General features: G+C 29.8%; 1 protein-coding gene across 2 annotated transcripts in view; it reads right to left on the bottom strand.

Annotated features, from left to right (window-relative positions):
• The window catches only part of LOC119681331 (FERM, ARHGEF and pleckstrin domain-containing protein 1), a 75,990-nt gene that overhangs the window by 44,590 nt on the left and 8,035 nt on the right, over nt 1-23,365 (bottom strand). For both annotated transcript variants that reach the window (XM_038094491.1, XM_038094492.1), the window contains exon 2: nt 16,932-17,912. In XM_038094491.1, coding sequence (XP_037950419.1) covers nt 16,932-17,144 — 213 coding nt within the window. In that variant the 5' untranslated portion in view covers nt 17,145-17,912. The remainder of the gene's footprint in view (nt 1-16,931; nt 17,913-23,365) is intronic.

Here is a 23,365-nt window from a genome sequence, read left to right as displayed (position 1 = left end):
TATATATATATATCAAGATCAGGAGATCAGCATCAATTTATTAAAGTTAAAACCGTTTGTCTTTTTCGCTACTAATACATAATACTAATATATAGAGATTTTTTATCTCGTGAAATATAGCAATGAAAAAATAAAAATATAATTAATAAATTTAATTATTCTACAGCTGGTTTATGATTTCCTTTTAATATAACACAGCAAATTAATTTGTTAATGAGCTTTCACAGCAAATCAACAAAACTCTAATTCAGAATATACAAGTCAAGTACGGCTTAACATCAGTTGGCTAATGAATACTGACTCTGAGCTACAAATTTGGTAGTGCACGACTTCAATCCTTAGTGCTTGCAGTCCCAAAAAAATTATTTACGGATAATTAAATATAAGTAATTCCAAGACTAGTGATGATGAGTATTTGGCAATAATTGAAATAGCTTTATGGTTAGCCAAAAATTCAATTAATAAAAATAATATAAAAAAATCTTTGTTGTAGTAGTTCATTACTTTTCCAAATCTCTTTATTAAACATAACAGTTTTTATTAAAGTAAAAGTAGTCACTCCTGTCATAAAAAAAAATATATAAAAATATATAAACAATAATTTTAACATATCTTTGATCGGAAAAACTATCAGCATATATAGTTCATTATACCTGATATCATTTAGAAAACACTCCGAATAATTATTGATTTACCCACTTAATATCATCAAAACTTTACGTAGCCAAAAGAGTAATTATTAATATATCCTTTCATAAATATTATGGCTAGTATTAGAATACACTCCAGACCTATTTGATGTAACAAATGGATTCCATTGCTTTAAGTTCATTAAAAACTATATTACAACCCTTATATTAGGGAAAGTATTCTAAGATGAATAGTAATACATGTTCAACATACAAATAGACAAATTAATGTGCTACTTATATTACCAGTCAAAAAGAGCTAATTTGTCTCTATACCTATGATGAAGCGTGTCTTAAGAGCAGAATAAATCTGAGGCCTTTAGTAAGTTATGGAATATCTAAACCTGAGTTGCGTTCTCAACAAGATCTAGGTCTGACAATAAGTCGTCTCTGTTTAGAAAAATATAAGACTTCTTCTAGTCAAATTCTTTATAATTAACTGGTTTGTTTGGTTTAGAAAGAGAATATTATTTTTATTGTTTTTTGGTCTCCGAAGTAAAGCGTTCTATTCATTAACATTTATGCGAAAGTATCTCAGCTTTAACTGGACCTAGATTTCGCCTAAATTTTAATGCAATATTTTTCTAATGTAGTGTAGCGAATGGTTATAGTTTTAAAATTCTAATGTTTTGAGATATTTTTGGCAGTGGCCGCAGCTTTTGGACGTTCAAACTAACCTTTATTAATATCGTTGGTAGCCCCAGATTGTGATCTGATAGAGCAAAGCACTCGTAAAATTGTGGCTTAAAAAGCTGTATTTGTTTTTAAGAATCTATTTCACTAAATTGAATTTTTTATGAGTTTATACTATATGAAATAGTTTGAAATTTCCAGAGCCCAGAAATTTCTGAACTTATGGAAAATACTCAATCAAAAATATTATGGACTCAATCCGAAAGTATGTATACCCCCAATTAATGTTAGATTAATCTTTCTTCACAAATGATTTACTAAGACGCTGCCTTCTGCCTTCTATTAAGAAAACAGAACATTTCATATTATGTTTTGTTCTATGTTAATACTTTATGTTAATGTAAATAGATTCCAGGTTTTTAAAAGTTCTTTATTCCAATGAAGATATAAAATTAAACAAACATTATTTACATAAATCTTGTTGAAACTTCCTTTAATTATAAAAAAAAAACTAGAACGAAAAAAAAACTTTTTTTTTATCCTTTTAACTTAAACAAAACTAACATAAGTTTGCAAATTATTTAAAAAAATAATTTAACTATAAGTGCATGAAACCCTCAGTTAAACAACCGCAAAGCTTTAACTTCAGTGGATTTTCGTTGAGCTTATTTTACCTTATCTTTCTGCTAATTGGGATTTTATGCAATTTTGGAATTAGTTTACAGTTGAATGTATTTTAACCATTTTCAGTTCGCCTTCTACTACTCTTTGAAAAGGACTTTTATTATAGAAATTGTCGCTCTACTACACAACAATAAGTTTTTTAATACAATTAGCTCCGCTTTTTATGACAATTGTTGAGCTGTGATATTGTTGGCAGTGCAATGAAACCACAATTTCAGTGGAATAGTAGTTTAATACGAAAGTATCTCGTAAGGTAGGAAAAGTTTAGGAAAAAGTATTTATACTTAAAAGCAAGATTTTCCATTGTATTACCGAAAATGTGGTTTTATTTAGATAAGAAGGATAAGGAACTGAGAAACTTTGTTCTTAACTTTGCTGCAGCAATCGAGAAAGCTTTAAATATACATAAAAATAAAGTAAAACTGAGTCCATTGTTAAATTTTTTATTTCATTTAAAACTTTATTAAGGCCATGTGCGAGTTCGAGTAAATTGATATTAAATTGAGGGAAATAGTAAATTATGTCGGTATGGCAGCGAATGTTGGTATTTACCAGAATTTCGAGTAGTGTAAATTAGATAAAAATTAGGTAAATTAGGTGTTACCATTGTGAAAATTTTATAAGATGTTTAATAAAAAAATAAATAAATATAAAATCTTTTAACCAAAAATAAAAAATAAGTGCAATAAATAAATAAATAAATATTTACATAAGTGCAGTGCAAAAAATTCCTAGAAAATTTTAATTTACTTTACCTTAATTTACTCGAACTTGCACATAGGTCGTGTAGTTTTTATTTAATTTCAGTTTGTTAACAGTTAGTGAGGTTTATATTTATAGTTAAATTGAATGAACATGTGCGAGAAAACATCGAAAATAGCGTTTACTCAATATCTTATAAAAGATAAAGAAAATCAATGCTAGAGTTAAAAAATACGGAAAACTTAAAAATGTATTTGTCAAAGGGAGTGTAAGTGTGTTTCTTTTACTACTTAATATACTACTTAATATCAGTTTTCATAAAAAAAAATGGAATTAAAATTAAATATTTAAAAGAAAAATATGTTTACACTTTTTTATTTTGTATGAAGAACTGCTGCAGAAGAACAATAATGTAAAAAAGTTTATGCAAGGTACTTATAAATGCTGGTAGTGGCGAAAAATATTAAGAAATCCTAGAAAACTTTACTCATATCCCATTTCAGTGCTTTACAAGTACACAACTTTTACTTGAATGAGTTCTACTCGTCATCAACGTCAACTACATTGTGCTTTTTCCTTAAAAGCTAGTAAAGAAAAGGAAGAAATGTGTAACGACTTAGGCGAAGAGGTATGTTGATGTCCCATGGAAAATGGTTTAATGTACAAAATGTTTTGTAATGTTTCCTTAAAGCCATTACGTGCTTGAATAGCTTCACTTGTAACAAAAACAAGAAGAAAAACATAAAATATTCTAACAGTTTTTAAGGCAATAGACCGTACATCAATATGACTCAATAACTTAACACTTTTATTGATTAAAATTCAATATAAAAAAATTTTAAATTTACAGAAATATACATACATATTTGTTTTCAATCATTTTTATTTGTTATTTGCTATTCAATATAAATGTAAACATTTTTATAGTTAAAATTATTCCTTCAGTCATCATAAAATATTATTTTATTATGTCTCAAAATCTTGTGCCTAAAAACTACATAAACATAATTTAAAGAAAATGTAACTATATATACGTATATGTATTTATACATTTATTAGAGTAGTGTCAGGTTCACTAATAATAATTAAGTACAAAACATTTTCAAATTGATTTACTGTCTAGACTAAGTTTGAAACTGTAAATAATACAAGTAGATATCAAAGTTGTTGTTTAAAAAATATAATTGCTTGAAAAATATTACTTGCAACAGTCAATTCACTTTCATAATGTATGACCTCATTAAAAACATATTTCACAACTTTTTTAAAACCGTACAATAAACGTTAAATATGTATTTTATGTCACAGCTTTTATTTTGTATGAACCTAGATTTTATTTTCCGTTGAGTCATGTCCGATTACAGAGGATCAGCGCGAAAGTCAATTCGCTTTTATAGGACTTTATATATTTCTATGACGTTGGTCACGAATCTTGCAGCTAAAAGAACATACAAGAGAAGCGAAGATTGAAATAAAACATAAACCTATAGTATTGATGCGATCCGATCAAAAAATACATAAGGGACAGCGCACTGAAGCTATTCACAAAAACCGACAGGCTTTCTAATCTAATCTTAGAAGAATCGCTAACCGCACGGGACGGTATGCGGATCTTAGATCAGTTATCGAATCATCACGAAGCTTTTGAATAATACATAAATTAGTCATTGAGAAGGGTGAAACTCTGCAAAAAACCCCCAGCTATCAAGGAGTAAAAGTGCCCAGATGCACTAACTCGAAAAGGATTCAAATATCTCAATTACGAGGTTAATTCAGTTATGTTTGGAAACTGTTGACACTACTTTAAATAAAACAACTTATATGATTTTTGTTTACATATAGTGAATGTCGGTTACAATATTTATGCTGTTTTGTTTTACAGGGTACATTACTACGTAGAGAGCTGCTGCTTTATAGAAATAAAATTGAATCAAAGCGATTGGCATTCAACAAAGTGGAATGAAATTAATTGTTACGTTTCTATGTTCCTTGTAACATTAAAACCTTATGGATGTATAACACATTATCTGAAAAGTTGTGAAGATTTGTTATACAAACACATTTTTTGGCGAAATTTTACTGTATTCACCAACATAGTCTCCTATAAGAGTAATACAAAGTTTCCTGCGCTTCTTTAACATTTCAATATCTCTCTAGACGAAAGATTATTATTTCGCCTTAAAATAGCCGTTTGTTTCCGCAATGACTTCTTCATAGAATACATTGTTCTTCTGTATTATTTTCGAAGGTGTGAGAACATGTGTTTTAATCGCTGTGAGTCAAACCTGTGAATATGAGGGATGCAGTTGCGTAATTCGAATTATACATTCATTATATAGAAAGATTTTTCTAATTTGAATTATGACTTCATTATATACAATAGTAAATGAAAGTTTTTTCTCGTTTGTTAATTTGTCTACTCATTCATGTATTCACTACATTGGGACGTCCTCTTCATTAACACCATAAGCGTTTAACAATAAATAAAACTTTTTCATCGTCTCTAATGTCGGATTCATTTTCCTTAATTACGTTTCAATAAGTTATATATTTAACAACTTAGAATTTATACATATTTAAAAAATCCGTGTTTTATTAATACATCATTTACGGCTGTGTCCTTTCAAATATAGTTTCCAAGGCTATATATAAAATAGCCTACAATTGAGGATAGATTGTACATTCTCAGTAGAATGGAAGGGAGGTTGAGAAAAAAATTCTCACTTAATAATATAATCTGAAGATTAAAAAAACTATACTTGAAACTTTTACAATGAAACGTTTGAAACATTTTAGAAGCTTGTCAACTTTTAAAAACATCTACGGAAAGAAGAAGAAGTTGGTTTTAGTTTTTAAACAGAAAGTGTATTTAAACAAAATTCTAATTTCAACATGTACATATATATATATATACATACGAATGTGAATAAAAATATAATTGTTGCTAACTCTAATTATAACTAATTTAGTGAGCTGCAAAAAAAAATTGACAAAAAACACATTCTAGTATATTCCCAGTTGTTATTATTCCTAACTGTCATTTTCACTAATTAAGTGAATTGTAAAAGAAATTCATAAATAAATATTTTCTAATTTACACCCCTTTGATACTATCCACTTACTGTTATTTTAATAAATTAAAGGAAAATGAACGTAGGAATAGTTACTGAAATTAAAGTTAAAAAAAAATTTTATACAATCATCTAGTATTATTTGGTATTTAAAGGAGTTTGTTTTTTATTTCAGCTTCAATTACTAAAAGTCTGTAAAATAATTTTGAAATATCTATAAAATGTTTTTTTTCTAGGCTAATTGGAAAATTTTTTTTATTGCTGTTAAAAATTAAAAATAAAACTTAAGAAAAAGAAATCACAATTTAATTTTGTAATAATTTTTATTTTATCGATATTTTGACTTTAGTCTATAGTCATCATCAGGAAATTCATCTATTAAATATTTTAGTGCATTACAAAAAGAGTTTGGCGGACTGCAAGACCTCCCCCTAACTAGCATTAAAGCTTTGCCAAAGATTCTAACTCTTGAGTTTTTAATTATATGTAACACAATGTGCCTATAAGCCTAAGTGTATCCCTTGGGATCGCCGATATAACCACCTACCTACCTACAAAAAGAGTTTTATAATGCAGCAAGAATAAATCTTTAGTAATAGATATATAGGTACAAATGAATTGTATATATAATATGATTTCAATGAATTTTATTTCTTATTTTTCAAATTATTAATTTTAATCATAAATATATGTTAGTAATAAATTTATAAAATCTGAAAACAGAAATATTCCAAAACATTTCTGCAAACTAAGTAAACACATACCTACACACCATTGAATATACTATAAGTAAGCATATATATATTCTGTGATTTTTATGAAATATTGTAATCTGCAATTTTTATTTAAATTATGTTATTTTTCAGAGAAGCAAATTTTGAAAACTAAACACAAACTGAATTTACATATATGTACAGCGGATTTATAAATAAAAGAAAACTATAACTTTTATGTAAATAAACCCACATGTGTTGCATATCGCATTTGATATGCGTAGTATCTACTGTTTATTTAAAACAACACTTGACAGCCACAATACCGACGACGCTGGCGATAACGATAACGACTTTATGGATTGCAAATTTAAACCCCTACACATGTAAATTGATCCGTAACGAAGTGAAGCACTGGTAACCAAACAGTCTACAATTTCTTAAAATAAAATTTTATTTTTTCCATTTTTTATTTTTTTCTAAAATTTATTTGTATACATTTCTTGGCAGCGAGTAAGTGTAAGTAACTTCACTGAATGAAGTCGTCATTTGTTTTACATTTAAAAATTATTTTTATGTTTCATATTGAATGAGTTTAATATTCTGTGAAAAACATTCTAAAATAAATAAGCATAATGCACAGGAAATTAATTTTTTTTTTATTTATTTTACTTTAGTCATTCTCATGGCGGTTTGATAAGTACTGCAGTTTTTAGTTTTTTAAAAAACGTGTTTATTTATTATCTCTATATCTCTATATTATTAGTTCCATGCATAGTGAAACCATTTTAATATACTAAATCGATGTGCATAATTGCGATATAAAAGCTTAAGTACTTAGATTACGTATGGATGATTAGTATCTCAGCGCGTAATTACCTACGCAAACTCACCAACGATTATTTTATGGTCTAATTTCAGTGAAAGTAAAAAAAAAAAACAAAAAAAGTGTAAAAAACTATAAAATAAAAATTAAAAAAAATTTTAAAAAAAACTTTTCAATATTATTTACTAATATAATTAAGTTAGATATTAAAATTTCTTCAATTTCGAATTAAACAAATAAGTTTTACTGAATTCATAATATTTAATTATTTTATGCTAAAGTTGAGTATAAAAAATTTTATTTACTTGCAAGTTTTTTTTTTCAAATATAATATTTAAAATTATAAGAAATATATATTCTTCTCAACACAAATTTGATATTTACTTATATTCATAAATGCACATGCATGCATACATGCATTACAACAACAATAACAGTAGCAACAGTAGAAATATTAAAAAAGTACCAGCATTAAAAATATAAATAAATAAAAAGATTTGTGTAATATAAAATATATGTATATACTTAAAAAAACCTTAATAACGCTCACAAAATTTTAATTTCACTAAAATATTTGCATGGGAAACTCAGTATAAGTTTTTGTTTAAGAAAGTAAACAGATTGTGAAAAAAAAAATATATAAGTGAATAAAAAAATATATAAGTGAAATAAAAAAATACTTGTAGTTTAGATTTATAACAAATTGGTAATGTTCTTACTGTTCGATATTCAAAAAATTGAATTCCTTCATTTGAAAGGAATGAACAATGATGCAATCATATTGGAAATGTATTTTGTTTACGACACCATCATTAAAACGATAAAATATTGAAAAGCTGAGTTTAAACGTGGTCGTAAGAGTGTTTTTGATGAAGAGGATTCGGGTCTTACAAAAGAGATCACAACTGAAAAAAAGATTGAAAAAATTCACGATATTGCGTTGGATGATCTAAAAATTAAAGTGCATGAGATAGCAGAGATGACAAAGACATCATATGAACGTATATCGAATATTTTACATGAATAGTTGAGTATCAATAAGCTTTCTGCAATGTGAATGCCTCGTTTGCTCACAATTGATCAAAGACGACAACGACTTCCTCACTCAAAATATTATTTGGAAATGATTATGCACAATCTAGCTGACTGTGAACGCTGAATAGTGATAATTGATGAAACATGAATCCGTACTTTACACTTGAGAAAAAACAACAAGCCAGAGAATGAGTAGAGCCCGGGGGTAATGTTCTCAAAAGACCACGAACTTAATAATCGACTAGAAAAGTTTTGGCTTCAAGTGGAATTATTTTCATAGACTATTTGGGAAAAAGAAAAAGAAAACATCAAATTACTATTGCACTAATGTGCAATCCACTAATGTGGATCGATTGAATGAGGAAATCAAGAACAAACGACCACATTTGTCACAGAAAAATCTTTTTTTTTTGCAGGATAACGCACCCTCTCACCATGGCAAAATTGAATGAATTTCGGTGAATTGCTTCCTCACCCATCGTATTCCCCAGATTTGGTTCCCAGTGACTAATACCTGTGGAAGTGGAATGGGAAGCTGAGGTAAACTGAGTAATTGATAAATCGTTTTATTTAAAAGGTATCCAAATATTGAAAGATCATTGGACTTGGTGTGTCGAGATAAAAGGAGCATAAAATATAATTTTCCAAAAAAAAAAATTATTACTTAGGCCGGATATTTTTATACATACAGATCAGTAACGTAAATGTAGATTGTTAAAATCTAAACTCGATGAGTAATCTTTAAATATCATCCAATTGGGCTAAACTTCCACATTCGGTAACAATTTTAACAATTTTAGTTAAAACTCGAAACATTCAAACACTTTATTATGTGTCATCCTGTATCATTCTATTTTTTGAATCCTATTATTACTTGACAACCAATCAAATAGTATATTAATTAAAAATATATCAAAAAGAATTTTATTTCTTCAACTTGATAATTGAAAATTTATATTTATAAATATATTTATATTTATATATACGAATATTTTGCTTTATATTTTGAATTCTACTTCAAGGATAAGGAAAATGCTTTGTTTCTGAAACTCCTGAAACTGTGTTCATTCTCTACAGGATTTTATTAAAAAATTAGTTTCACTTTTACAAACTAAATTGAGAGAAGTATGTACTTGTTTGCAGATTTATTAAATATAATTAATTTAAACTTTTTGACATTGTTAAATAAACTTTAAAATAAATAAATCATATATTTTAGAACTCGTTTCCAGAAGAAGAACGAAAACCAACTTTGTTTCGGAAAAGTTGTTCGCATAAATTATAAACTTTCCATTTATGCCTCTTTAAATATCCAAAATATATTTTCGCACATAGCCACACAATAATACCAGACAGTACTGAAAGATACTCATAGAGCTGGGATGCAGTAGCAGTAAGCATATTTATTGAAATTATGGTCACAACAAAATGGAAGAAGAAAAATGTTCCAAACACAAATTCATTATTCTTGCTTTAATAGAGTTTTTGGCAAATATTCAAAATTATTATTGTATATTTTAAGAGATACAAGAACAATTTGCACCGACAGAGTCGGCATTTGCAGCATTTCGCATTTCTCTCGTCTCTATGTATCTTGTAGGAATACATACAGGGACGCGCCTTTCTGCTCAGAAATATTTTAGCAAGAACGGAAATTGTGTTTAAGTATGTCGTTGTCGTTGTCGTTATCGTTATTTTATCCTGGCTCTTGTAATGAAATAGTATTTGTTGTACATTGTGAAAATGAACACGTTAAAAAGAGCAACGAACCAAATACATGAACGCTCATACATGAACCTATATTCAATATAGTCGTAAAAGTACACGCGAAGGCAATAGCAATTGCGATAGCAATTGTGACGGCAAGGAAAAGCCGCATTCAAAGGCTTATGACATCACAGAAACATACACAATACCTACAACATGAGCACTTGTATTTTGAGTTAGGGTCTACGACCGTTATTTTGTTATACCAGCAATCGCATTCACAATGCGCTACTTGCAGGCGGCTTTCAAGGGACCTTTTTCCGTGAAACCACAGCCATACAAATGATATTATATAAACCACATGGGCTCAAACACTTATACAAGAGCAAAGCTACTTAACGGAAGTGCCGGCTTATTTACTGCCGTTTTAAGCTGATAATGGCATCGCGACGTCATCAAAGACTAAAAGCAAATTCAAATATTTCAAGCGTTGAAATAGTTTTAGACAGTGGTAAATATTGTAACAAAGCATTTAATAAAAGATAATGTGTTGCTGCTAATGATATGTAACAATCGGAAGTATCATTTGCTTGATTTATTATTGAAACTAAATGCTGGGTGTGGTAAATCAGGAAACCAAAAAGAATTTTAAAAAAGAGTGTGATTTTAACTTTAACCAATTATTTTTTTTAATTTCAACTCTTAGAGAATGTTATCTATTTTAATTAAAATATAGAAGAAGACATAACATAAGTACAAGTTTTTTTTAAGTATGCATTTTAAAAGTAATGTATCCATTGGTAATACCGATTAGTGGATGAGATAGTTGTGGCAGCACCAAAAAATATAATAAAAAGAACTGTCAACAAGGCACAAAGGAGACAACAATAGCCGCAGTTCCCGCCAGTAGTAGTTTGGAAAAAGACAAAGCAGCACGTGAATAAGACGTAAAAACATAAATCTTAACTTTAAGAATATTTTATAATAACTAAGTATAAGAAATAAATAAACTTATCCATTACCAATACGGAGTGTTAAATTAACTTATCCATTACCAATACGGAGTGTTAAATTCGAAATAAACCCCAACATAACAAACCACTACATTGGTGACCAAGCCGACGTCGAATATATAAAAAAAAATGGCTACTCAAGAGCAAAAGATAACCGAAGACACTAACCCAATCAATGAAAACGCAACAATCACTGCAATAAAGCTGCCGATGCCAACATTAATAAAAAACAACATTGACCTTTGGTTTATTCAGTTGGACTACTGGTTCCAAGTCAACAACATAAAGGGCGATACTCAAAAGTTTGGCACAGTTATCGCAGCATTGGATGCATCGCTGTTAGAACAAATTTATAACACAATACAGAATCCACCAGCAACTCAGAAGTACGAAGCTATCAAGCAAGCAATAATAAAAAACTTTGCGGATAGTGAACAAAAACGCATACAAAAATTAGTTAGTGGTTTACAGCTTGGGGATAAAAAGCCATCCCATCTTTTAAGCGAATTGCAACGTATTAGTGGAAGCAAACAAGACGAACAATTACTGAAAGGGTTATGGTTACAACGTCTTCCTGTAGAAGTACAGACATGTCTAGCCACAATTCAAGTGGAACTACCTAAGATGGCGGAATTGGCAGACAACATAACCGAAACAATCCGTATAAACTCAACAATGCAAGGAACTTACGTCAATGCAGCTAACGTCCCTGCAGCAGCTCATATTCAACGTGATGCACAAATCGAACAACTTCAACGAGAAGTGACCAGACTGACGAAAATGGTCTCGAAATTATCAACCGAACACCGCTCAAGAACAAATCAACGTTCACGTTCAACATCCAGAAACCGGCAATGTCATGATGATAGTGAAGAAAAGACCAGTACAAATTGTTGGTATCATAGAACATATGGGTCAAATGCAAAAAATTGCAAGCAGCCATGCACATATGGCACAAAAAACTAAAACCGACTTCGTCTACGGCGGCAGAGGAAGTTGTAAACGAAACATCTACAAGACTGTTCGTCTATGACAATAAGACAAAAAAATCATTCCTAATAGACACGGGTGCAGATGTTTCACTTATTGCCGCCAAACAAAAAAATTCAAATACAAACAATAAGAACGAAAGAATACTCTACGCAGCAAATGGTTCTATGATCAAAACATTTGGAGAAATAGAGATAACTCTAGCTCTTGGCTTACGAAGAAATTTCACATGGCCATTTATTATCGCAGATGTAAACACTTCAATCATCGGTGCAGATTTTTTAAATCATTTCGGATTAATAGTAGACATAAAAATGAAACGATTGATCGACACATCAACAAAGATTTTCTCAGCCGCAAGTGAACGTAAGGTAAATGCGCAAAAAATATCAACTGTGAACACATCTTGCAAAATTGCAGATCTACTAAAAGAATACATCGACATCACTAAACCAACACCGACAAATCGCCAGGTGACCAAAGTCACTCACCACATATTAACAAAAGGTCCACCAATATGTGAGAGACCACGTAGGTTACCTCCAGACAAGCTAGCAGCAGCAAAAGAAGAATTCCAAAACTTAGTCACAGCCGGAATATGCCGTCCATCAAGCAGCAATTGGGCTAGCCCCTTACATATGGTAAAAAAACCAGACGGTAGTTGGAGACCTTGCGGAGATTACCGTCGCTTAAATGCAATCACCATCCCAGATCGTTACCCAGTTCCTCACATACATGATTTTGCACACATGTTATATAACCAAAAAGTTTTTTCAACCATCGACCTGATTAAGGCATATCACCAGATACCAGTTGAACCGGGGGATATTCCAAAAACGGCGATCATAACTCCATTTGGATTATTTGAATTTACTAACATGACATTCGGACTTTGCAATGCAGGTCAAACATTTCAACGCTTCATTCACGAAGTATTACGAGATCTCGAATTCGCCTTTGCCTATATTGACGACGTCATTATTGCATCAGCAAACGAGGAAGAGCACAGGCAACACTTGCAACAAGTATTCGAACGATTCAGAAAACATGGTTTAATAATAAACGTATCAAAATGCGTTTTTGCTCAAAACACAGTAAAATTTCTTGGTTATCTCATCAGTGAAAAGGGCATTCAACCTCTACCAGATCGAGTGAAGAGCATCAGCGAGTACCCGCTTCCAACAAAAACAAAAGAATTAAGAAGATTTCTAGCATTACTTAACTTTTATCGCAGGTTCGTACCAAACGCTGTAGATTCTCAAACTGCACTTCAACAAATGATAAAAGGAAACAAGAAGAACGACAACACACCGTTATGCTGGACCGAAGTGAACAAAACAATCTTCCAAAAATGTAAAGATGAACTAACAAACTCGACACTACTTGTTCATCCGTCAAAAACTGCTACGCTTGCATTACAAGTAGACGCCTCGGATAAAGCTCTCGGCGCAGTTCTTCATCAAGTGACAGACAGCACGTTCCAACCACTCGGTTTTTTCTCTAAACGATTAACAGATACACAAAAACGATACAGCACATACGATCGTGAGTTGTTAGCCGCATATCAGGGCATAAAACATTTTCGACATATGTTAGAAGGTCGTGAATTCGTATTAATAACTGACCACAAGCCACTCACGTTCGCATTCCAGCAAAAGTCCGACAAGGCTTCACCACGTCAAGTCCGTCAGCTTGATTATATAGGTCAATTTACAACGAATATCGTTCATGTCAGCGGAAAAGACAACATCCCAGCAGATTTTCTCTCGCGGATAGATAGTATTAGCATCCCAAAAATCGACTACGATTGTATAATTGGATTACAACGATGTTGCCCACAACTACAAGATATCAAAAACAACAATTCCATCGAAATCAAACTTTTATCTTTACCAACAATATCAGATAAAATTTATTGCGAAGTTTCAACTGGGCGAATTCGTCCTTACATTCCGCAGAAATACCGGCTACATATCTTTAAAGCTACGCATGGGTTGTCTCATCCCAGCATTCGGGGCACAACAAAAATGATAGCTGAAAAATTTTTCTGGCCTTCTATAAATGCTGATATCAGAAACTGGACCCGACAATGTATCCCATGCCAACGTTCTAAAGTGCAACGTCACAACCGTTCACCTATTTGTCAATATGAACTCGCTGAACACAGATTCGAACATATAAACATAGATATCGTCGGCCCGCTACCACCATCAAACAACTGCACATATATATTAACCATCATCGACCGTTTCAGCCGATGGCCAGAAGCAATTCCGATCCCAGATCAAACAGCGGAAACCATCGCAAACGCACTGATTACTCAATGGATCGCACGTTTTGGCGTACCCTTACGTATCACAACAGACCAAGGAAGACAATTTGAATCTTCATTGTTCAACCAACTAGCTGAAGTTATCGGTTGCAAACACTTACGAACTACGAGTTACCATCCTCAAAGTAACGGAATGGTGGAACGATTTCACCGCACATTAAAAGCAGCCTTAATGTGCCACCAAACAACTTCTTGGACAGAAGTTTTACCAATAGTATTGTTAGGTCTACGCACGACTTTTAAACCAGACATTGGAGCTTCTGCTGCTGAAATGCTATATGGCCAAACTCTACGTTTACCGGGCGAAATAGTAAGCAACCCTAGCCACAGAAATATAAATCAACACGATTTCATAACCAAGCTAAGAGAACAAATGCAGAGCGTCAAGGCAACGTTGGTATCGCATCATATAGACCGAGGCTACCACATTTAACCGGCTGTAAGCTCAGCCACGCATGTATTTATACGAAATGACAAGGTAAAACCACCATTGACCACCATTGATTGATGGTCCTTACCAAATACTAGAGCGAAATGACAAGACGTTTAGAATACTGATCGAAAACAAAGAACAAACAGTTAGCATAGATCGTCTTAAAGCTGCTTTCATATGTCCCGATACAGACATTGACATCCACAACAAATCAATGGTATACCACACTCCAAACAACGTTAATGGCGACCAGTCTGTGCGACCAAATACAACAGCTAACCTGACAAAATCAGGACGCAACGTTCGCTTTCCAACCAAATTTAGTGACTCCATCACTTAGGGGGGAGTACTGTGGCAGCACCAAAAAATATAAATAAAAGAACTGTCAACAAGGCACAAAGGAGACAACAATAGCCGCAGTTCCCGCCAGTAGTAGTTTGGAAAAAGACAAAGCAGCACGTGAATAAAACGTAAAAACACAAATCTTAACTTTAAGAATATTTTATAATAACTAAGTATAAGAAATAAATAAACTTATCCATTACCAATACGGAGTGTTCAATTCGAAATAAAACCCAACATAACAAACCACTACATAGTCTTTATAAAAATTGATTCAAATGTACATTTGAAGAGTGCACGCCATCTTTCATGATTGTAAAATCGCAGCACTTGAAAATCTACAGGGGTCCCAGGTAGATATTGTGACAAATTGCAAATAAAGATCTTTAAATGGGAGTAAATAAGCAGGAACTAACTCCCTTTCTATAATAGGCATCACCTAGTTAAGTCAACAATATCAACTCATGAACGGAGTATAAAAACTACCTTGAATGTACTTGATGAAGATAATTAAGAAACATATCTGGAAAAATCATTTGCTACCGAAAAAACATTGTCAAAATTATTGCATTCAATATTCGACTAACTGAATATTGTATTGGAGTGTAGTGACTCTACAATGTCAGTCTCCTGCAATTCCCTAAAATTTTAGTGAGTACAATTGTAGTAGGTTGATAATATTAAAAGTAAACCAAATGATGATTTTTGTTTACGATTGCAATGGAAGGCAAAGGAGAAATATCAGATAAATCCAACAAGCAAAGTATAAAAGTAAATTTTTTCGTCTTGAATAAGACGAAATAGTATAATCTAGAAAACACCGGTATTGATCAATCCCTAAAGCATGAATCTGCCAATTAATTTTCATAAAAATGCATGTTATTATAATATAGGAAAATTGATAATTGATAATAATTTATTGTGGTAGCGCCTGATAGCATATTCGACAGTTGAACGGAAGATTGAATCTAAATTAAAGGGGTCTAGGGTTTACTTTGAGTAATAGAACAATATGCATTATTTTTAAATTTAACAATATTTTTTAAACTGATTCATTTAAAGAGTCTACATATTGGGTAAAGTAAACTCATTTAATGTCACAAAGTTGTCTTAGGAGCTTTAAAATTGAAATGTATTCATTACTTGTCCACACTACTTGTACACATTAGTACTTATATATATACGCATATATGACATATCAAGGTCATATCAAGGAATAATTAACCGAAGATTTTATATTATATACAATTCTGGATATTATGTCAAATAACCTGAGAAGTTATCATAAATCGAAAAAGTAAAATTATCAATCATAATACACCATTTCATCATATATTTAAATTTGGTGTTCACCACTTTAGTTCGTATACAAATTTATTAGAAAATTTATTGTACTTGTACAGCAAAAAGCTGTTTTATAACAGCACTATTTTTACAAATTCGAACATCATACTGGATTGATAGCATTGATAGTCATTAAGAGAGGAAAAACTGTTTTGTGCCAGTTTAATTGCGGTTATTAGCAATTCTATCATATCTAGTTAGTGAACAAAAATTATTCTAGTAATTTAGTGTTTCTATCAAAATGTTTGCTCTATAAATTGAAACACAATCAAAATATATTTCACAAGATTTAGATTATACAGCTGTCGGAAAAACAGAAATCGTTATTTATACAAAACGAAAAATGAATCAACTATAAGGAGGTGGTTTTTTCTTTATATCCCATGAAGATCAACTAAGAAAAAAATCATAGCTTACCTGCACTTGAAACATTGTCACTGAATCGTCAAGCATTTGTATGCGTACGGTCAATTTTTTACCGCCACGATGACGAGGCGTCGATGGTGTACCATCGACTCCAGATGGTGTGCTTAACGAATGTGTCATACGTCCGCCTGGAACGCCGGTACCAATATCAAGACCACCACCGACGCCACCTCGAGTCGCTGTACCCATATCGGCCAAAGACATTTTGTAGACGAGAATGTTTACTGATTTTATTACTATATATATGTAGGTATAATTATCGATTTATTTTATCATGTATATACTTAATTATTATGTTTTGATTAAATGCTATCGAACATAATCATTTGTTTGATTTCTTTTTTTAAGTTAAAATTTGATTTTAGAATTAAATATTATATTTTTAACAATTAAATTTATTTTAAAACTATATTGCACCGTGTTTTGAATGAATTTCGCCTTTTTAATTGCGTTTAAAGATTTCGTTTTCGGTTTACACATAAATCGCTGCCAGATACTTGATCTTCTCCAGAATTACTGTAGCCAGTATGTGGGTGATTAGTTTGAAGTTTTTTTCGAGTTGATTTTTAGATACGATTTCGTTCGAAGTATTGCGCTCTTTGTATTTTTATAAGTTAAACAATTTTTTGTTTCCACAAAATTGTTTAAAACATGCAAGAGATAAAAATATTGAATTTGGAATAGAATTGAAGTCTTCAGGAAGCAATAGTATCATTTGTGTTGCTATATGTTTTACGGTTAGCTTCAGATGTTTCTAAATTTTTCGTATTTTGTGGTTTTTAAAGCTTTTAAGTAAAATTTATATTGACGTGTATTTATAGTGGTGCTGTATTCTTTTTTTATTTTTTTTTTATTTTTTACTTTTTAAGATATTTTAAATTTTATAACGTGTTCTTGTTGATTTTGTAGAATTACTGAATTTCTTCATTATCATTGATATTTCAAGTCGTGCATGTCAAATCTGCATCGCAACTGAAATTAAAAAAAAATTGATATTTTTTATTAAAATATACAAAATTGAAATAAATTTTTAGCATATGACTAATAAATATAAAAAAAGCACATATATTTTCTAATCTATATATATGTATATATATATATAAATAACATGCAGATCTATTGAATGGTAACGAGTTTATTTAACTAAATTTATATATATTCTTAACAAATGGACTCATAACCGTTTAATTGATGTGATGTATAATGATGTAAAACATATATTGCGTAGTTTCTATACCCGGATATATAATTCTATATAAAGCAGCAGAACTATAATATTTTTCATTAGAATCAGTATTTGAAGTTCACACCATCCACAAAAAAAAATTATTAAAATCCAAAATTTTTCTAAACACCGAAAAGGTCTATATAAACAGACAAAATATGTATTAATTTTTAAAGTTTCTACTATATGAAAAGGTTTGTCCGAATGTTCTTCTTACGCTAAATCGATCTGAATGATATTTATACTATGTGATCTACATAAAAGGACGCAATTAATTTACGGCTATATATAGTTAATATCGACGAAGTTTTCCTTCTATATATAAATGGATGAACAATTGTATTCTTCCATTACACAAATTGGCATTTAAAATTGGGTGCTCATAAATAAATAATAAAAACGGATGACGAATGGTATTAAGGTAAGAACTTTCAATGGATAGTCGTAAGGAGATATTGATCTGATCCCACGCATTTTAATTATTCCTATCATTTACCTAGGTTACAAATAAACTAAATAATATATTTTAAGCATATTATTGTTTTATAAAACTTAAAATTGAAGTATCAACATTTTTTTATTAAAATCATTTGTTTCCTATGAAGAGTAACAACATACACAGAACATACACAACTAGTTTAATATAATTCAAATAAAAAGTTAAAAGATTTTCTTGTAAGCAAATATAAAATATTTGCTAATATACTATTAGCGTATAGGCAGTCAGAAATACTAAGGCTGGTATCCAATGCTAATAAAAACATCTTAGATTTCATTAAGAATGGCTTTTGCGATTATACATCAATGAAGTATCTTAAAATGAGTTTCTTATTAACATAGATACAAATATTTTTATAAAACTAACTGCTTAATATTGATATCTCTCAGACAATTTTAATATCTTCACTGAAATTTAAATTTTATTTTCATTAAGAGCAAATAATTTCAACTAAAGTAAATCAAACTTAGAAAACTTCTTGAATATGAAATCAGTAAATTTTGCTATAAAAGGACTTAGTAAATGCAAAATTAATACAAAGTTACAAGGATATATAGAGTATAATCAAGAAATTTCCGCTGGCAACTATCGACAATTTGAAAATACTTGAAATTTGTTTTAGTTAAAGTTTCGACATAGCTAAGACAAATTTGTAAAACAGAAACACTTCAAGCAAAAAATGTCAAATATTTATATAGTATCTTTTGAATTATTTATGGAGCATTGTACGAATGTTCATTTGGCATCCATTTGAACTTCATTTAAACTTCAGAAACTTCGCCATATGTTACAAAAAAGAACAACGTCAGCAAAATTATTAACAAAGAAACAAAGATCGCCAGCATGCAAAAGAACCACCAACTTCACATCACAGAATCGTGGAACATTGCCTTTCTTCTTAATTAAGAACATCAAACAACTAAGAGCAGATGCATTAAAAAAAATCAAACAACACAGTTGCAGATACTCAGCTACTATTTAATATGGGGTGTACACTGTTACAGAAAATAAACAGCCAACATAGCTGCACATTTACACTTAATAGACTTCTCTGTGGTACACCCATAGCAGCGTCAGTAAGAAATAGGCTTGCATTCGCTGTGCTTCCTTTTTCTTTATAGAAAAAAATGCTTGTACATGATTTAATTGCCGCGCAGCATCTCATGCCAATATTACATCAACATCTATGCATTCCATGCATTGGATTCGTTGCTGTTTCATGCCAAAACGCAATGCTGCACTTCTAAAATAAAATAAGTAAGTAAAATAAGAAGTAAAAATAGTTCTCGTAACACTAACGAAATTCATAAAACAATATACAAATCATTTTAATGATGGAAGAGGATGAATGCTGTGTGAAGTACAGAATACTGGACTGTTTTGAAACTAAAAAAAATAGGTATGATTTTAAAGCTTGCAATTTTGAATGCATAATTTTCAGTTGGTAAAATAGTGAGTCATATAACTACTTTTACAAAATCATATATAAACATGTAGTTTTATATATTTAATTCAATCCAACTCAAACTGCAGATACTGTAGAGAAGATACAGAAACTCCATACCATGTGGTTGGGGAGTAACTGGTGCTGATGCACAAGCGGAAGAAACACCTCGGAGGCTATTTCATGGAACATAAGGATTCAAGAATAAGAAAGATAGGTCCTATACTGTCTTTCATTAAAGATATCAGACTTGGAGAAACACTCTAATCCAACTAGGGGGCACAATAGATCTTTTAGATCGCAGTACACTATCCCTTCTTTTTCAATAATAATAATAATGCATTTAATATAGTCCGCAGTTAATCATATTAATAGGGAAAATCATTTTAGTTACTTAGATTCATAAAATTATAGGATACATTTTTTTTCGTTTGCTATCTTATGGTTACGTGAGAGAAGCTATCAGGTCCTGAAAAAGAGAAACTTTTTGGAAGTTACTATTCGAATACAATAGGAATCTATAAAGATTGTACCAAAACTGGCAAGTTAAATTCTAAAAAACCTTTTCAGTTTCGCTAAAAAAAAATCTAGATTCATAAAAAATATTTGTAAGTTTATTATAAGGTTAAATATCAGATTCAGATTTGTGTTGCTTTATTAAAAAAAACTTAATCTTACAAACTTCAATTACGAATGAGTTAATCATAGAAACGTCTTCTGATATTATCTATGAATAGGTTAATTGTATGATCGTTATCTTATATTATCTGTGAATGATTTAATAATCGAAAAGTCATCTTTAATATCTACAAATAACTTAATGATGGAAACTTTATTTTACATTAAGAATGACTGCATTTCAATGCAATACGTCAAGATTGCATGACGTAAGAATAAGTTGTAATTATAAACATTTTATTATTAAATGTTTGGAATAAATTAACGTAAATTCATTGTATGCATTAAAGTCTTTTATGTTTAAAAAATACATTTAGTACAATCGATATTTAAATTATATATATTGTTATTCTTATCAATTTAATTTCAATTAACACAGAAACATCCTAACACTACTACAAAAAAATCATGGTTATATTCACAAAGAACAAACAATCGCAGTAAATCACAAATCGATATACAATATATTGCCAAAGTCAATATACAAGGATGAATTAAAAAATGAAACCTGGTTAGTCCGATACATAGGTTAGGTTAGGTGATAATAATAATAATATATTAATAATAATATATTAATAATAATATATTAATAATAATATATTAATAATAATATATTAGTAATAATATATTAATAATAATATATTAATAATAATATTGATATCAGCTTTGAAAAGTTGTTTTGGTTTTTGCCTCAGGTTCTGTGAATTGTTAGAGCGGTCATTGAAAACAACAAAAGGAAGTCAGGAGATTCGTGTTATAAATAAAAATAAGAGCCGTGGACCTTAATCTTCATCCATATTCAGTAATTTGGATCACAAATCAGAAGAGTTGATTATTGTTATGTAAAATTCAGAATTGACAGTCTTATTCGGATTAAATCGTCATTATATGGTTACACCTTGATCTAAGGTGTAATCAATTAATTTACACAGACAACTATTTTCTTTTAATTAAAAAAAACTAATAGGTACCAAAATACAATAAATTTGTATATATACGAATATATTCATATAAGGTACTGAAATTATTAAGTGTTAACAGTTGCAAGCCCCTGTTAATGTCAATATCAAAAATGTTCGACATGTGAGTCGGCAGTGCAGTTGTTGTGACTAGTCATCCACATGTCTAAAACAGTATAAAATGTGCATTTGTAACTAGGGAAAAAATGGCCATAGTTCTATGATACATTTATATTTTGCTTACAATATTTAATCGCAAAAGAATTTAAATATATGTGAATCCAAAATGGATATATAATTTTATATTTCTTAGAAGACTATACAAAGTACTGTATTGCAAAGTTTAAATCGCCTCCAAAAAGAAACAGACCTTCAGTATTGCTGGCAATGTGTTGCCCAACATTAAACAATTTGGTTGCTTAAAAAATTAAAATAAAAAAGATTATACCTAAAAGTTCATTGTTTAAAAACCAAAATTGTTTCGATAACGTAGCCCATATTTACAATATTTAATTACAAAATCAAGGAAAAAAATTTTTTTAAATATACAGATAAACATATATGTATTAGAATTGTTAATGAAAGAATTTTAAATTGTATTCAATTGAAATCTAATTTTGTTTTATATCAAAATGATTAAAAAATGTGTTTATGCATCGAAATGCTGTAAATAATTTTTTAATTAATAAAAAAAATATAAAAAAAGTTATAAATTTTTTAAAAATAATTTTAGCACATATAATAAATAAAAAACATGAAGAATGCTTAACATTAAGCAAGAAATTATGGAAATTCATACATTAAAAATTATCTCATTGATACTGAATATTAGATTTCGGAGTGGAGTGATCGGAGTGGTTTATGTTCCATAATCACCTCTAAACATAGTCAAAAAGAACGTATAACTAACTTTTCTGTCAGAATATCAACGTTAATTAAAAAATAAGATCCAAAATAGTTTCAAGGACTGGTGAAAGGATAAAAATCGAATGGTAAATATATAATATTAATTCAATATACTTTCTAAAATCACATTTTCAAAGAGAATCCAAATAAAATAATTCGGCTAGATAAAAATAATATAACTTTTATCACCGAGACAAGAAGATGACATAACTATACCGCGAAAATTGACTAAGAACTTGATTATAGATATAATAAGCATTATTATTTTCAGATTCAACTTTTTACTTTAAAGAATGTTATTAAATATAATATATAATATAATATAATTTCTGATATTGAAATCAGCACAATGTCACGACACAGATACTGAATATCCATTTTGAATAAATTAAACTAAATTCAATATACTATCATGATGGCCCCTAAGAGACCCATAAACCACTTAGAGACTTATATTTGACATGGTGCTTTAAAACCACTTTAGTGCACTTAAGTTACATTTAAAAATCATACTGAAAATCATATGCTCACTAGCAAATTTTATTTTAACTTTAAAAGCTACTTGTATGAATAATAAAAATAATTTAATGTAACTATTTTAGGAAATAAAAAATCATATAAAATATTAACAATTATATTAAATGTTAGTGTTGCCATTTATTTAAATTTTATTTAATTATCTTCATATTTTCATACACTTTCTAATCTAATAAT

This window comes from Teleopsis dalmanni, chromosome 2 (assembly GCF_002237135.1).
Source record: "Teleopsis dalmanni isolate 2A chromosome 2, ASM223713v2, whole genome shotgun sequence".
NCBI lineage: Eukaryota > Metazoa > Arthropoda > Insecta > Diptera > Diopsidae > Teleopsis > Teleopsis dalmanni.
The sequence above is the reverse complement of the archived record's forward strand: the minus strand, read 5'-3'. Positions and strand labels throughout refer to the sequence as shown.